The 17,133-nt window shown below is 41.0% G+C and overlaps 1 protein-coding gene across 2 annotated transcripts in view; it reads right to left on the bottom strand.

The window, feature by feature from the left end:
• The window catches only part of AP3S2 (adaptor related protein complex 3 subunit sigma 2), a 42,464-nt gene that overhangs the window by 12,502 nt on the left and 12,829 nt on the right, over positions 1–17,133 (bottom strand). For both annotated transcript variants that reach the window (XM_016151603.2, XM_016151601.2), the window contains one exon: positions 14,746–14,817. In XM_016151603.2, coding sequence (XP_016007089.1) covers positions 14,746–14,817 — 72 coding nt within the window. The remainder of the gene's footprint in view (positions 1–14,745; positions 14,818–17,133) is intronic.

Below are 17,133 nucleotides of genomic sequence, written 5' to 3'. Positions count from 1 at the left end.
CAAAAAAAAAAAAAAAAGATATTTGCTTGACTACATAAAAAGCTAAGTGCTGACAACTTTTTCTACCCCTTCTTGACTGGTTATTTTCATTAATTCCTAGGAAGGCCTCCACAGAATAAGGAGGTGACATTCTTTGTAATGTGCTATGCATCATCCTCTTGTTCATGCTTGAGGGTGTGATGGCCCTCAATAAGCATAAGGGTACAGAGGACACTTTAAGTGGATTGAGCAATGATGGGGGAAGAGAAAATCATCTGAGTCAGTCTCTAGTTTCCATATTATCCATTTTAGAAAAAAAAATTTAAAAAGGGGGAAGAGGGCATAGAAACACCTTCCAGAAAGCTGGTGTGTAAGCCTTCTCTCTTACCCCCACTTTCATTCCACGGCCCAGTGTCTCATCAGTGTTTTAAGACATGCTAAGCACTGCCTGTTCTCATTTCCTGTGTCTGTCTTTTATCTCACTTATCTACAAATGGATGCGTGGTAACTAGGTCCAGGAACTGTCAGCTGAGCATCTCTGCAGCAATAACCACCATGAACAATACGGAGCACACGAAGACGTGCCGGGCATAGCTGGCTGTGCTGAGAAGCTGACTTTCTAGCCAGGGAGACAAAACAATGCACGAGAGAGTCATATATAAAGTCACCATTAAACTATTTTAATGGAAACCTTCAGAAGTGTACTACACGTTTCTCTGACTTCCAAAACAGAATATTCTGAAGACAAGTAGGGTTTTCTTTGCCACTCATTGTTAATGTTGATTAATGGATTTACTCTATGCTGCAATGCCCTTGGGAGCTCTTAGGCACATAGGGCTGTCCAGCCCCAGCAACTCTGCTAACAAAAGCAGGCAAAGAAAGCAAGTTGCTTTGCAAAGTTCCACTTCTCTCTTTCCCATGCTATTGGTGTCTCCTGAACCACTTTTATAACCCGCCTTGGTCATCGGACTGGACATTTCCAGTTTTCCCCAGATATCTTCTTGTCATGAAATGCTATGACTCCATCCCTAACCCTTGATTTTCTTCTCTTTCACTCGCATGATCATACACTCTTTCAGTGAAGAACAAATGAATCTAGTGGAATCTCATCTAAGGTCAAGTTCTAAAGTTACCATGTAAGATGGAAACTATACACAAGAAAAAAAATCCGTTACTTCTCCTATGTAGTCCAACCTGGCTCATTTCTCCTGCATCAAGAGAACACATTACTTACCCCCGCCACTCCCCGTTGAATGCTAGATGACGTGAGTGGCTTGTTTAGGGACCATGAAGATTGATTATCTGCATTGTATCATTAAGCATTAAAGTCACTCCAGGCACCATGTGATGCTTATGAGGCACATGACAGGCGCATGAGAGCAGAGGCAAAGAAGAGCCAATTCAAATCTTCCATCTCACACTCCCTCTAGGCACACACTGAGTAAACTGTGGGCAGAATCATCCAGTAGTTAGAATTTTTATTCTCTTTCTTTTTTGCCAAATGGCTAGAGTTGACTCTGCGTAAGCTAAATATGTATACGTAAGCCCACTGGCCACTTACACACAAGATGTTAGGTTCAAAGCATTTCCATCAAAAAAATGTGCTCTGCAACAATGTCTATTTTCAAATATGCTTAACAACACAGAATGTTACGAGCTAAAAGGAAGAAATAAAGATAAGATGCGGACCCTGTCCTCAAAGGGCTTAGACTCAAGTAAGGAAGATAAAACATTCGGGAATTAACTGTAATAAAAGGTAGACTGTGATAAGTACCATGACACAACAAATGCTATAAAAGTTCAGAGGAGGTTGGGCCTCAGACTAGCTGGTAAATGGAGGGGGCAATGACAGCTCTCCTAGCAACTCATTAACTGTTCTTCAGGCTCTGCTAATAATTCTTCTTCTTTCATAAAAGGATTACTCACTCGTTGGCTTTGCAGATGTGTAGTTGACTACAGCCAAGTATACTCATTGTATAGTATTCCTTCCCTAAAAAAAAAAAAAAAAAATCCTATTACGAGTCAGAGTTCTCTGGTTCTCTGTGAAGTAATTTTTTAAAACAATGTTCTACCAGGACTTTCTCTTCTTATTTACAGTTTCATCCATGCAGTTCTGGTTCCAAAGGCTAAGCATAGTACAGGTTAAGGAAACACAGTCCGAGCCTTGTTCTCTTGAATTTTATCCTCTCTGATTGGTTATCTACTAACAAACATGACTCAAATACATCTCTTCCCATGCTGAGGATGCTACAGCAGGAGAGGACACTAAGGGTCATGTAGCAATGTGTAAAGTCCAGGGTCTGAATTCTGTCCCTGTCCTTACTAGTTGTGTGAGTCCTAGCTATAAACCTTAAGTTTCTTCATCTGTAAAATGGGGAGAACTAGAGTTCTTACTTGACATGCCTAAAGATCAAATAAGATAACGCAGGAAATAAATGAGGCACTGCATTTAAAACACTTAGCTATTACATACCTGCCACTTAAGTAACTGCTTAATAAATACTGATATAATAATTACAATCAGTCTTTTTGTCCAATTCCTTCCCAATGGAGGAATTTATTCTTTGGCTTCCAAGACAGAATATATCCTTCACCTCAGTGAAGAGAGCTCACTATTATTTGTAAGCTGCCTGGTCTACTGTGCAGCAGGAATAACTGTCCAAAAATTCTTAACTGCGCTGAGCTGCAATGTGCATGGAGCCATTTCCAGCCCCATGCCCCACCTATGTCCTCTGGAGCAGTGAAAAATAAGTCCCTGCCCCTTACCCTGGGATATTATCACTCTTCCCAATCTGAGCAAAATGGCAGGCAGTCAGGTAAATGAAGCACAATTTATTTGGCCATCAAGAAAAATTTCCAAATGTCAGGTCTGGATCCACAGACCTGTTTTAAAAGAGTTGATCTCCATCCCCATGGTTCCTGCTCCTTCTAAAGCAATGCTCCTGGATGGCCCTGGGCCCTGCTCCGCCCTCTCTAGCCCTTTGCATGCTGGCTCAAAACCTTACGAAGTTTTAACATCCCCAAAGACAAGGTATATAAATAGTTCAGTGTTGCTGCAGCACAAAGTGCAAAAGGAAGAAATGGCAAGCGGAGAGGCTGGCGGCAGGTGGCAGGCACGGGGAGGCCTTGGAGGTCTTCAGAAACGATGCGATGGGGCTCTCACTCCACCCTTCCGGCAGTGGTCCCATCTCTTTTTCTGTACTCCCTGAAATTTGCCTGCTTAACATAATTCCCTCAATTGCTCAGCATCATTTAGCATTTAGAAGGGTTCTGAGGCAGGCAAGGGAAGGAGTGAGGCATGTCCTCCTCCCCAAGAACCACTGCTGTCGGGGATCAAGGGGGCCATTAAATAATCTGTACGAGGGAGTTAGAGGGTCAAGAAACACTTTTATACATCATGGGACAGTGGTGTAAAGGATGGATTTAAGGGGGAATTTGGAGGCAGAGAGAAGAGTAAAAATAAGAGTAAAATGAAAGGCAAAGCCATCATTATTTTATGTACCACTAAAAAAGAAAACCGTTGCCAATTAAACTATAAAATGCCACTGATTAAAAGACAAATCTTGATATGTTAAAATCATAAATATTATAATAAAAAGAGAGTCTAAGAATTAGTGAAATGTGGTACCATCCCTATGTTACAACTGAAGAAATTAAGGCACAAAGAGGTCTGAGAGAGAGCTGCCTAAGTCATGCAGGTAGAACCTTGAAATTCGTGAGCATGTATAGGTCACAATCTTGAAAGTCAAGGTCTATTTAGAATCTAGTTTTTAAAAATGGGCCTCTAGCTGTATTAATCAGACATTATATCAGAAAATTACAATGAAATTTTCAAATATTAAAACTGCACAGAACTTGAACAATCGATCAACTACATGTGAGCGCCACGTACCGCTCAGATGACCAACAATGTATTACACACCGACACTATTCCAAGAGTTTCCGGTCTACTGGAAACCATTGGGACTAAAAACTTCAGACTGTAAGTGAGAAGACAAACAACTTGGAGACTACAATACTGGAGTTCAGAGAAGACTCTGCCCAACATAAACCTTGAGCTGGGCCCTGAAGTCTGGAGGGTATTTTGGGGTGGAAGTGCTGGTGTGTATAGAAAACAAAGGGAGACACCTGATGGGCCTGAGGCATCTGCATCCCAGGGCAGGGGGAGCCTGACTGCCCAGAAGCCCACGATCCAGGGGTTCTTGGAGGCCAGGGAGAGGAATGTAATTAAATAGAAAATGGGAGAAACATCAGACCAGGTGAGGGAGGTTGGGGGAAAAATGGGATATGGCTGCTGTAGTTACCTAGAACTGACATGTTAGTTATCTAGATTCGGGTAAAGGCAATTTTAAAAAGTAAAGAAAAATGGAAGTGGTGGACCTGAAGCAAACACTGAAAGAAGAACCAATACCATCTGCTGACCACCTGGAAACAGAAGGGAAAATAGGCATCACTAAGATATGCCTTGAAGAAAGATGATTACCGCTGACAGAAGTAGGAAAGTTAAGTGAAGACAGATAATGGCTGAGGGGAAAGTGGGCGAGGGGGAAGGTAGGAAAGGAGGTAGGGTCCGAAATGGTTGGTTTTGTACACACCAAGTTGGAAGTGGTGACAGGTGGTCCAGATGGAAAGGTGCTGCACACTCCTGGGAACACAAGCCTTGAGCTGGGTCAGAATGACGTACAGAATTGTCCCCCATCCATACCAAACAGGTGAGTGCCCAAAGGTGAATGCACCGAGAGCTGGCACAGTCACAGAGCTATGGAGAATGAGCCCAGCTCTGTCACTCTGCAGGCAGGAAAAGGAGCTGCACACTTAAAAGCCTGGGAGTCTGGCCCAGTTGGTAGGCAAACCTCCACTTCTTCCCCGAGGTTTCCACAGGCAACATTAAATGTGAAATGGGTAAATTTGGGTGTGTGGATTCTGAAAATCTAACCAAACGAACTTGTGTAGTGACTGGGCAAAAACCCAAGAAGTGCTCAGAAGTGAGAGGATGATTTCCCTTCAGTACTGCCAGCAATAAAACGACAGGGAGCGGGGCGTGGGCCCCTCTGCCATAAGCTGCTGAAAATGTCCCGTGGTGTGGACCTAGCTGACTTTAGCAACAGACTCAACAACTTGTTCTCTACAGAACGTGAAACTTAAATCTTGGGGTCATAAGTAGGTAAGGCCACAAAGATTTATCAATGACAGAGACATAAATGAAGGATATTGTTTTTACCAAGATAATAGAGCCGTCTGCTTTCAGACTCATAAAAGATTCCCGAGGCACACTCTGGGCCATTGCCACCACTGTGCCCACGCTCCCGTGGCCCTCCCCACTTGGACTCCGGAACTTAATTGTAGTTCCTAGGTTCAGGTGAAGGGGTAATGTGTAGACAACTCATCAATTTATTTGACTTCAAGCTCAGACTTTGCCTCAGAGCAGCAGAGAGCTACTTACACTGTTTATTGTGCTAGGTAACAACGCTCCCCCAGAGAGGACGGCTTGTCGTCGTCGCCAAAGCAGTGGGTTCAGAGACCGGGGCTCATAATAGGCGATAATATGCATGGTGAAACATTTCTGAGAAGTGAGTCCCCACTCTCACCTCGCTCCCCTCCGCAGAGTTAGTGACTCTGACCGAGTGACCCACAATGACCTAGCCGATCCTCTTTCCCATCCCTACCCCAGCTCCTATTTAACTGAGTTTGAAGTGAAGTGAGTTTCGATGGTAATTTAGGAGTCATCAGCAGGCAGATGACAAGTCATAGCTTTGCATGGTATTTCCTAAGAAGAGAATGTCTAAAAAAAAAAAGAGAGAGACCACTGAAGAGGTAAGAAGCCCAAAAGGCCATATGGAATGGCCAGATAAATAACAGGAGAATGTGTATCATGGAAATTAGGAACGATGAATGCTGTAAGAATAAGGAAATAACAAAATGCTAGGTGAGAAGGGCACTGGGAAGTGACCATTGGACTCAGAATGCAGAGGACAAGGCTCTCCACAGTCTGACGGCCATCACCTTCCTCAAACCTCCCTCCGACCAACCCCATACACACACCCTACCCTCTAACCCAGCGCTCTTCATCTAGACCAACACTGCTCCCACCCCGAGTGCGTCTGGAGATGGATCAGGCAGGGGCCCTACTGGCATTTAGTAGAGGGGTCAGAGATGCTAAAGATCATCAATATGATGAAAAGATGCACTGCCTAAAATGCCCCTCGCGCCTCCACTGGCAGCCTGTTTATCCAGCCAGAGTTTACGCATAGTTCCAAATCACCCAATGTTCACACATCGCTCCCCACTGCTTGCCAAACCTACAGCCTGTTCCTATTGTTTCAGCTCCTGGAATTCTGGCTTTGGAAACAGAAATCAACAAATTCTATAAATTTTTACATATAATATCTACTATAGTATTCATACTTTAAAATTCTCAGATTCTGTGGTTTAGTGGAAAGAACACGGTTTTTTAAAGTTTCAGGCACTTTAGCCCAAGCCTCACCTTGCTGATCTGTTACACAGCGATATTACCAACCACTTTATATAAGACTATTGAGCATAAAGTACCCAGCACAAGGCTTGGCACTTGGCAGCTGCACAGCCAACACTAATTTCCCTTCCTACACCCACCCCTTCCCTTGATAACTGTTCTGCTCAGAAATTTATATGGCCCTGCTTGCTATTTCAGCACTAATCAAACTCAAGGAGCTAATGTTCTTGCCCAGCTATCTGACTTGGGGCCATGATACCTGCGGTGCTCACCCAGCCCTGCCTAGGCTGTGACACACTCAGAATGCAAGGGTCACTGCAGTCACCAGTGCTTCCAAACATGCTCTCGCATCTAGGACCCCAGACTCTCAGCCAAAAGCTGCAGATCCATGACCATCTATCCTGCCCCCTCCAATTTAGAGCCTAGCCTCATAAACAGTTATTTCTTCAAAATCCCTTTCTTCTTTCTCTTTAATCAAGTATTATTAAATAAAAGAGCTTGTGAGCAGGCACTGTATTATTCTGTATAAGTAAGTTACGTATACTTCAGTTTTATGATATGCAATATGCAGACACACTACATATATTTGACCAAATACAGTGCTTGTGATCACATCTATAGTCGTGCACAAGAGCGACCTCACATCACACCACGCCTACTGAAAAATTACACGCAACATGGCGCATTTCCCAAAAATGTTGCTTACTCTTGGACCAAGGGATGTCTCTATGCAATCCATCTTTTTAGCTTGATAATGAGCTTCCTGAAGGGGGGACATTTGTCTTTCCATCTTTTTTATCTCGATATCTAATAGTGTCCTCCTCATTAACAGTTTGTTGTCTGATAATCAGAAAATGACAAAAACGCTCAACGGATATGAGTGCTTTACCAAGGTCAGAACAGATGACTCAAGGAAAGGCTCATAAGGCGGGCAGTAGCACTTGCCTGCCAGATACAGAAGCAATGTATTCTGTTAGGGAATGCAATTTAAATCACCTTAAATTCACTTGGGAAGTAGGTAAGATAGAAATGCATATTCTGTTAGAGAAACTTAAAAGCTGCTACATGAGATGCTTTCTCCTAAGTTCAACCACATTTCCTTGTAAGAGCATTCCACTGTTTTTCTGATACTAAAATTTTTAGGTTCCTACCTATAAAGTGATACTGAAGCAAATGTCGGCTTTTCCTCTAAGAAAATAAATGAAAAAACTGTGGTAGTCATTAGAAGTATTCCAACTATGTCAAATTCTCCCCCATCCTGGGCACATGGTAGAATTGTACTTCCCTAGTCCCTGGGTGTGGGCATGTGACTTGCTTTGACCAATGAAATGTGAGTGCAAGGGGGTGTGTTCTGTTAAGAGCTAACGCACAAGTGCCATGTAGAAGTACACGCTGAGAGGGATTTCCTTCAGCCTGGACCCCCGAATGACTGCAGTGAGCAGAGACACCACGACAGCCACATCAGCATGAGTGAGAAAAAATCTTTGTAATAAGCTACTGAAATTTTGGAATTAGAGATTACTGAGTCTACCTAGATTGATACAAACATCAAGCCTGGCAAAAGGTTCTCAACTTGGGATCAAACAATTTTGTGTTTTGGTTTGTTTTTTTTTTTCTGTGGAGTAGGCCAATCCTCTTTGACATAAATATAACCAAGAATGGTAAGACTGAATCTTGGTTCTAGCCTTTTCATGTACCTAAAAATCAACAATCAAAGTGATGTAAAATTTGTTTTATCTGTAACACATCCAAGTAATATCATTGGCACTGAGTTTTACTGACAAACACTAGGTTTTATTGAAAAGGCCAGATAACAAATAGCTCTGAAGGTCAATGTTTGCTGTTTTTGTACACTGTCTTCCTAATGTACCTCCTTCCTAACCAGTAAGAATAAGGAACATGAAACACACCAAAAAGGTTCTCTGTAATCTCAAGTGGCAGACAATCAACGAGACTGCAGAGTTGAAGTGAAGAAAGTGAGAGGGTGTACTGAAACAGATATTAAGTGTGGTTTAGAGCAGTCTGAGCTTTCCTTTCTTTTTTTTAAAACAAAGTATAGTGATGTTAGAAACTTAAGAAATCATTATTACTAGTCTCTCAGTTGTCCTGAGAAAATAAGATACTGGCCTCTGAAAAATATCCTGCCACAAAATTCCTATCTGTCAAGCACCAGCAGCGGGCTTAGGATGTGATGGGACAAAGACTGGCCTCAGTTCCCCTCGCCTCTCTCACGCATAACCGAAGAAGTAGTCGAGGTTGGCGGGGATGGTCAGACATGCCATCTAGAACCTTTCGTAAGAACTAAAACTCAGAAAGAATGTCTTATTCTTCTAGTCCTAAATGGCTCCTCCTTCATCACTAAAAGTACACAAAACATGTGTCCCCTCAGTCTTTTCTTCATTCCTGGAGACCAGCAATCAGCATTCCTGCTTCAACAGCACTAGGGTGCCGACTGCATTTTTAATGTGCTCTCTTATCACAAGCTCTGTTCCCAGAAGGGACATTTAACAAATGCCATCTACTATTACTCTTTATGACCCTTTCACTCTAGGGCTCACCAGTTCATTTCAGTTTTGAACCTTCAGCATTTTTCCTTTCAGTTGCTATATTTAGCAAAGACGTTAAATTCCATATCATGACGTTTCTTGGGTTCAGACTCGCCCAAATGCTTATGTTCCAACTGTCCTGAGACAGCCTATTGCCGAATGAAATCTATGAAAAGGCTGGATAAATTCCCTTGATGTAGTCACTGAATCGTGACTCTGATGACTAAATCCTGAAAGCCCACCTGAGTTCCAAACCCAGCTTTGCTGTGGAGACACTGCTAGATCAGAGTATTAGGCTATCCACATGGTTTTCGTTGAAAACTCAATTCACCAAAATTTACATCAACATTCAACTCAGCCACAATGTTGAGATGTGCTTGGGATTGCTAAGAGCAAAAGGGAACTAACTGCTGAGACAAGAGCACCAAAAGGCACAGTCTGGAGAGCTGAAGACTAGCCCAGAGATGATGAAATCAGAGTTTATTACAACCTGCAGCATTTCAGGTCATGAACAATCTTAATAGACTACAGAACTGAGAACTCTTCAGCGACACCTGAAGACTGTCTCACTCAGTGAAGGGCAAGCACAAAGATAAAAATGGTCTAGACAAGCAAGAAAAACATACAAGCTCACATAAACTGAGGAACACAAGCACAGAATAGTACTGTATATAGTCCACAGAGATCACAACAGGCCACGGTGACGAGGACAAGCTGGAGGCTGGTAAAATTTGAGCTGAGCTTGAATGACAGAACAGGCTCTGTTACAAAAAGATGTGAAAAGACAATTCAGGCAGAGGCTCTGAGACAGGAACTACAAAGTGACTAAGACTGGTCCACTCTGGCTGGAGCAAAAAATATCTGGCTAGAAGTACGGCCAAGATAGAACAGGAGCAAATTGTGGACAGCTTTGAATGCATGGGCAGGGGTCGAGGCTTGATAAGGGGGGACCAAAATAAGTCTGTGATCAAGACAGCAGCTAGTCTAAAGGGTGCCTTAGGAAAATGAATCCAATTCCAGTGGGCAGTTTCACAAGAAGGATGAGAAAATGAGGTTACAAAACATGATAGACAACTGAAATCAAGAGACACCATAACCAAAGACAGTGCTTGCCCCCAAATTGGATCTAGTCTTAAAATATGTACATACAAAGGACATCATTAGGACGGATGGAGAAAGTTAAATATGGATCTAAATTGAATAACAGTATTTATTAACATTAAATTTCCCAAATATGTTAATTATGTTATGGTTAATTATTTATATTGTAATTAAGCATGTTAAAGAATTTGGCACAACTTATCATGAGACAATGTCCTTGTTCTTAGGAGATGTCTATTGAAAAATGCGAGGATGGAAAGTTGTGTCTGCAACTGACTCTCAAATGGTTCAGGAAAAAAATACATATATAGAGAGAAATAAAAGCAAATGTGCCAAAGATGAACAGTTGGTGAACCTACAAACAAGATACGGGAAGGACTCTACAGGAAGAAGCACTGGTTTTAGTGGCTCTGTGGGACACGGAAGAGCAAGGAAAGATTTTGAGTGTCTATGACTGAGAATGGTGGTAGCACCATAGGAAGAGGGAAGCTGGGCAAGACACGGTTTTCAGGAGACACATGCTCAATCTGGCTCTAGGTAAGAAGTGGCAGGAAGAAACAAGATGTGAGAATAAAATGAGGAAGAAATGTCTTCAGGCAGTTGGAAAAATAGGAACAAGACTCAGGCCATACATCAGGACTAGAAATGACCAATGTGGAAACTACCCAAATGGATATCAGTTTAAGTTATGAGAAACAAATGAGATCTAAGATAGAAACAGGAGAGGGACAAGAGCAAGGTGAGAGATGACTGACAGTATAATTTACTGGTAGAAGGTGGGAAGAGAGTAAGAGAAAAATTAGGAGGGGTCTATGTGACAGAAACCAAGGTGGCAAAAGGATCACGAAGGCGGTGCTGCATGGAGTGAGTGATCAACAGCATCAAATACTGTGGAAACCTTAAAAAAGGTGATGACAGCAAATGATATCAGGAAGCATCAGTGAAAAGCCAGGCAATTGGGCCCTGGAAAGGGAACAGAAAACAGAGAAATGCAAGAGAGGGTATAAACCACCCACTCATTTAAGAAGCTTACCTTAAATGAACAATGGGGATGGAACTGCAGCAGACAGAGACAGCAGAAACATGGCAGGACTGTATTCTGGGAGAGACTGGGGCATTCTGGGGAGATTCGTAGACTCAGAAGAAGGAGTCAATAAAGACAACTCAGAGACGAGGTGAAGAAGGGAGATTACGGTGCATGTTGACAAGACGAAAGAAGAGGATTAAGCTCTAGAGATGGCATGAACAAACCTTCCTTTAAGACAGGAAGAGAAGAGGTAAAGATAGCAGCAGTGATAGAAGAGGATATCAACAAAAACCACCGAGGAGCTGAAAAAGAAGGCTTGAGATTAAAACTGCCGGGGTAGCAGGTAATGCCGTCCCTGGTCTTTCCACAGGCCTGCTGCTCCAGCCACATCTGCTCAGGGCAATGGGGCGGCTATCCATGACAACCTAGTGTGGACAGTACAGGTCTAGGGACTGATGAGAGTTCCTGAGTTAAAGTGGAAACATTCTTCAATTAAGAAAGATGGAGTTCAAGGTGATATTCTTATTGTCTTACAACAGCTCCTTTGCCTAGCTGAGTAAGAACATTTTCTACTCTCTATAGAAGGCATGTCTGCGTGAGCAATAGCTCTTCATGAGGGCAAAGATAAGCTTGAAATCCCACTAAAAGAAAGTCACCTGCTGGAAAACAGCTTCAGGCATTCTAAAGGTGAGTAAAAAGAGAGTCTGACTCCTTGCATTATCATTTTTGAAAACTCCAAGAGATATAGAGAATAATTTCCTGCTGTCACATAAATAACCAAAAATTACAGCTCTATAAACTGTAATAGAAATTTGCAGCAACAGCAAAATACTACATGAAACTTATTTAAAGATAAGACATATGAGGAAGAAGAACATTTTTATGGCCTTTTATTTCCTTTAAAGCCATGCCCAATAAAATAGTTGGGACTGAAATTACTTTACTGCCCTAGCAGGTATTCTCACAAATATTAAAAAAAAACAGTATTAGAATGATAAGGCAACAGTCATGACTACCTCGGGAGATGGAGAAAAGCTTTTGATATATTTTAACACCCTTTCATGACTAAGCATTCTTAGCTACTAGGAAGAGAAGCGAAGAAATTTCTGCCTGATAAAGAATATTTACTAAAAACCTACCACATGTGAAATACTATATATATAGCAAATGCGATGCTTCATGGTGACAGGATGACAGCTTCCCTTTGAAATCAGGAACAAAATGAGATGCCCACCGTCACCACCTGTGTTGAATAGCACACTGGAGTTCCTAGCCAGCAGTGTAGAGCAAGAAAAAGATATCAACATACAGAAATAAAGTGATTTTTCAATAGTAGCAATACATAAAAAAAATTTAAAACGTCATATACATAAAAAACATGTACCTAGGAATAAGTTTAATAAAAGATATGTAAAATCTCTATGGGAAAAATTATAAAAGTTCTTTGAGAAACCTAGAGAAGATCTAAAGAGAGAATATACCATAATGTGGATAAAACCTGATACTGTAAGATATAATTTTCCTCAAATGTTCTACAGATTCAATGCATTTCAATCAAAATTCTGAGGGCGTGCAAGCATGCGCATGGATGTAATTTATAAGCTGCCTCTGAACTGCATACTAAAATGCAAAGGACCAAAGCTCAACTAGCTGTATTGTCCCACAAGCCCCAGTTTTCAGGTTTGGGGCAGCTGGCATTCCCAGACAACTTCCATAAACAGCTGGCACCCAAATACAGATAGTCTGGTGTCACTGGTAAGGCTCCTCTCACAGCTTCCTGATAAAAAGAGAGAGTACTAGGGGAGGGAGGGAGAAATGGGGAGTCAGTCCAGCAGAGACTGGCCCCAACAGACCCCTCCATGGGGATGATGGGAGGATGTGGGACTCGTGCCTTCTTTTCTCTTGCTTGGGAATTTCCCCTTTCCCTGGTAAAAGCGATCCCTGAATCTCTGTCCTGGTAAGCTACAGGTGGCATCTACAAAGGAATTCATTTTGAAAGCAGGTGGTAACCCCAAAGGTAACACCTTGTATTTCACGATTTTAAAAAATTGCTTTAAAATAATAACAGTGAGGCTTTTAGAAGGCATTCCTCCATTCCCTCCATATTCTCTTTATCTTAACCTTTAATCTTAAATTAAAGTTACTTAAGTTAATTAAAGTCTCTTTAATCTTAACCTTTTTCTCCTACTAGTACAGAAAGGAACTGGAATTGAACTGTGGCTCTCCCTGACAGAAATTACGACCTTCAATGACCAGCCTAAAACAATTTTAAGTGCTTGTGAAGAGGGGGCTAAGAGGCCTCTGAAGTTTCTGAGGTCCTTTCAAAGGAAAAGGGAGAGTGGCCACCTCAAAAACACCAGGGAGCCCCAAGTCAAGTAGAGTTAACTCCTCACTTAGCACCAACAAGTGCTTCTGCAACTTGAAGAGATATGACCTACAGCACCGCCAACTTTATCACAGGCTAATTGATAAAAACAAGAGCTAAGTTCCTGCGGCTTCTCACCAACGTTACTATGACATAACTCTGAACAAAAGGACATTAGTCAAGGACCTGCTATATCTACAAGGAACAGCGTGCTGTAATTCTCTTGCACCAGGCTGCTCCTTGTGGAGCCATAGAGCCAAGCCAGATGTTGAGAGAAATGTCAGTCCATTCCAACATCCAACCCTAAGAATGCCCTCACTGTGTTATTTAGGAAAGTACCATCTGAGAACCCTGGGAGAGTTAACTGAAACTGAAGATGCTATTGAAAAATAACAAGAAAGTCTTCTAGATGGCATTGCTAACACTGATGGATCACCTTCCTCATCACGATGAAAACAGATTAATAAAGGATCATGACTTAGCAATGAGTAGTAGTCTCCTAAAAATTAGTATCTCCCTTCAAGGCCATGAATCATAATGGCAAGAATCAGTTGAAGAAAAACTCAGGACCAATAAGCAAATCTAAGATGTCCCAACCTCCATCAGTGAACAGCACTGGGTACAGCATGTGCCCAGTTGGATAAAATAAATGCAGCAGCTTCTAACCCCTTCTACCTCTCACGTTTGATTTGCCCCGTGAGGACATAGGCCATGCCAGTTTATGCTAGCAACACAAATCAGAGAATGTATACTTTGAACCACTTGAATTCTGCCTGACAGTCTGCATTCCTACATTACAGCACCTGACTTCAAACTGTTAATAATGTCTGAGTCATTACTCTTCAGGAAAATAGTTTTACTAGCTAAGACAAGGCCTATGTTATGATCATTCCACAGCTTCACTCTCACTGGACTATTGCTTAAGAAACTCATTTTATGATCAACATAAAATGATCTATCTCACTTTTGGCCTGATAGCCAGTCATTCTAGTGATATCATTGCCCTATACCAGGAAGTCTGTCTGAAAAAATGAACCATAATATAGGCCCAATAATAATCTTCTGTGTGTTTAAACTGGTAATAAATTTTAGCAAAGTACCCCCAAAACTATCACACTTAAGTTATTACATGAGAGAAGTTCTAGGACTATTCCCAAGGTAAAAATCCAAAAGAAAAACCAGGAAGGTGTAGAGGTAGCTAGAGATGTCCAGGGCTCTTAGTTTGCTAGTAATCCTGATTTGGGAGAGAAGGTACCTTATCCATATGGAAGATCAAATCCAATTCACAAACATTTTCGAAACACTTATCCAGGGTCTCCACAAAAACCTAAGAAACAAGGAGAAATAGGTAAAGAAGAGAAATAAGAACACATTCACATCTTCATAAATAACACATCTGAAAGTAAAGGGAGCAGTCATGATACTATTTACCTTATGGTCAATCTCAAACAAAACAAAACCTACCAGCCTTAGCCAACCACCCCGTTTATCCCACTTCGAAGGGGACAATCTAGGACAGGACAATTTTTAGTATAGCAACACAACTGACAGACTCCTGTGGCTTTTCCCCCCTTTATAAGATGCTAATTTACATAAAATAACAAACTGAAATACCAAAAAGTATTTCACTATTACAGTGTTAATATAGTTTTGTCCTGCTGATTTCAATTACCATTAAACTTCAAACACCTCTCTACGAATTAATATGCTTACGATTTTAACTTTTTTAATTTATCTTTTTAATATACTAAACAGAAAAGGGTATGGATTATAAGGGTATAGCTTAATAACTTTCAGAATGAACCTATCATGTACTCACCATCCGGATACTGAAATGGAGTATTACAAGCCCCCTAAAAGTCCCTCACGCAGCACCCCTGCCTCCCACAAAAGGTAACCACACTCTGACTCCTATCATCACAGCTGAATTCTACCTGTCTTTGAATTCATGTAGATGGAGTCATACACACACACTCTTTCTCTCAACAATGTTTCTGAATTCCTCCATGTCGTTGCATGTCATAAAAACTCATTCATGCTAAAATTTAATTATCCATTCTACAGATGGGACACTTATTTTCAGTTTTTGACTAGGTATAAATTGATATATATGGAAATGACATTTCCAACCACTTTGAAAATGATCTGACATAATTTACTAATACTCTGCAATTGTCACAGGTACATACCCAACAGAAATGCTATGTTAGCCAGAAAAACAGACTAATTTTATAACAGCACTATTTTTAACTCTTCCCATCTTTAACTACGAATGAAGAGTTCACTGTAAAGATAACATATTTAAATATGGGTTGATTTTCGATCACCATGCTGGCCAATTAGCCCTTATAATCCAGCAACTCTAAGTCCTTTGGTTTGGGGACATTTTATCAAATAATATTGTTGAGAATTTCCTCCTTTCCAAGTTCCTAACCTTTTTTATTTTTTATTTTTTTAATTTTATTTATTTTTTTATTTTTTGAGCTGCTAATATTGGGATATTGGACATTCTTATTTTCTTTTCTCTCCCATTTACCTCTCGGGTTTTTAATTTCTAAGAGATCATTTTGTGTTTCTTGTTTAGCAGCCTATTTTTGCTTGTCTTCTTTTATTTCTCTGTGGCTTAAGATAGAGGTTGTTTGTTTTCCTTTCTTTGTATGGTCTTTACTTCCTCTAAGTTGCTTTTTACTGTTTAGTCCTTTTTTTCTCTATTTTCCATGTTAGACACTTTCCTCGGATGTTTGATTATCCTTGTTTTTTAATTCATAAGAAAAAAAGGCTGAATGGAAATCTGCAATCACAGCTGCTTGTTGTGGATCTTCCTCTCTACCCCTTTGGGTATTTTTATTTCATCCCCCTTAGGCTGGTTAGATTTCTCAGGGAAATTTTATGATTTCTGCCTGAAGAGTAAAAGACTAGCTGCCAGAAATTTGGGAGCTGAGTGGTGGGAAAAGGGCTGGAAGGTTAGCATACACATTCACAAGGCACAAATAATGTTCACTTAATCCCATCAACAACATGTAGTGTCTCCCAACAGAGAACTGGAAATGGGGATAGGACTAATGGACCTAACTGGCTCTCAGACAACTGGTCTCTTCCACTCAACACCCGTGCCCCAGAAAGACTGAGCTTTCTGAGGGTTCTGTGGGGTATAGCAGGTTGGCTGTCAGCCTTCTCTATCTCTGACCCGGGATATGGCTTTCTTGGGTTTGCCAAGTCAATTACCAGGCTTTCGTATTGTCTTATTTTCAAAAAATTTCATGCTATTGTCTCCTCTTCTGTTCTCGCTCGTCCTTGCATGTATATGTTCTTTTAAAATTCATGTTCTAATTTCAAAACAAGAAAATGAACTTAGAAGAGTGGAACTTAGAAAAGTTCTCAACAGAACTTTAAAAAAAAAAAATGAAACTGCCGAAGTCTAAAGTTCTTAAAGAAAATAAAATGTGAAAGAATACTCTGCTAAGAATGTTTGGAAAAACAACAATAATAAGGAATGACTAATCTTACTAGTTGCGAAATTCACTGCAAAGCCTTGCTAATTAAAATAGTGTAATACTAAGATAAAAGTATGGGTTGATGAGACAGAATACAAAATACTGAAACAGACACGTTTGTAAGAAAATATAATTTTTTTTCTGGTTGT

This window comes from Rousettus aegyptiacus, unplaced genomic scaffold (genome assembly GCF_014176215.1).
Source record: "Rousettus aegyptiacus isolate mRouAeg1 unplaced genomic scaffold, mRouAeg1.p scaffold_m13_p_14, whole genome shotgun sequence".
In the NCBI taxonomy this organism is placed as follows: Eukaryota; Metazoa; Chordata; class Mammalia; order Chiroptera; family Pteropodidae; genus Rousettus; species Rousettus aegyptiacus.
This window is presented reverse-complemented; position numbering and strand designations above follow the sequence as displayed.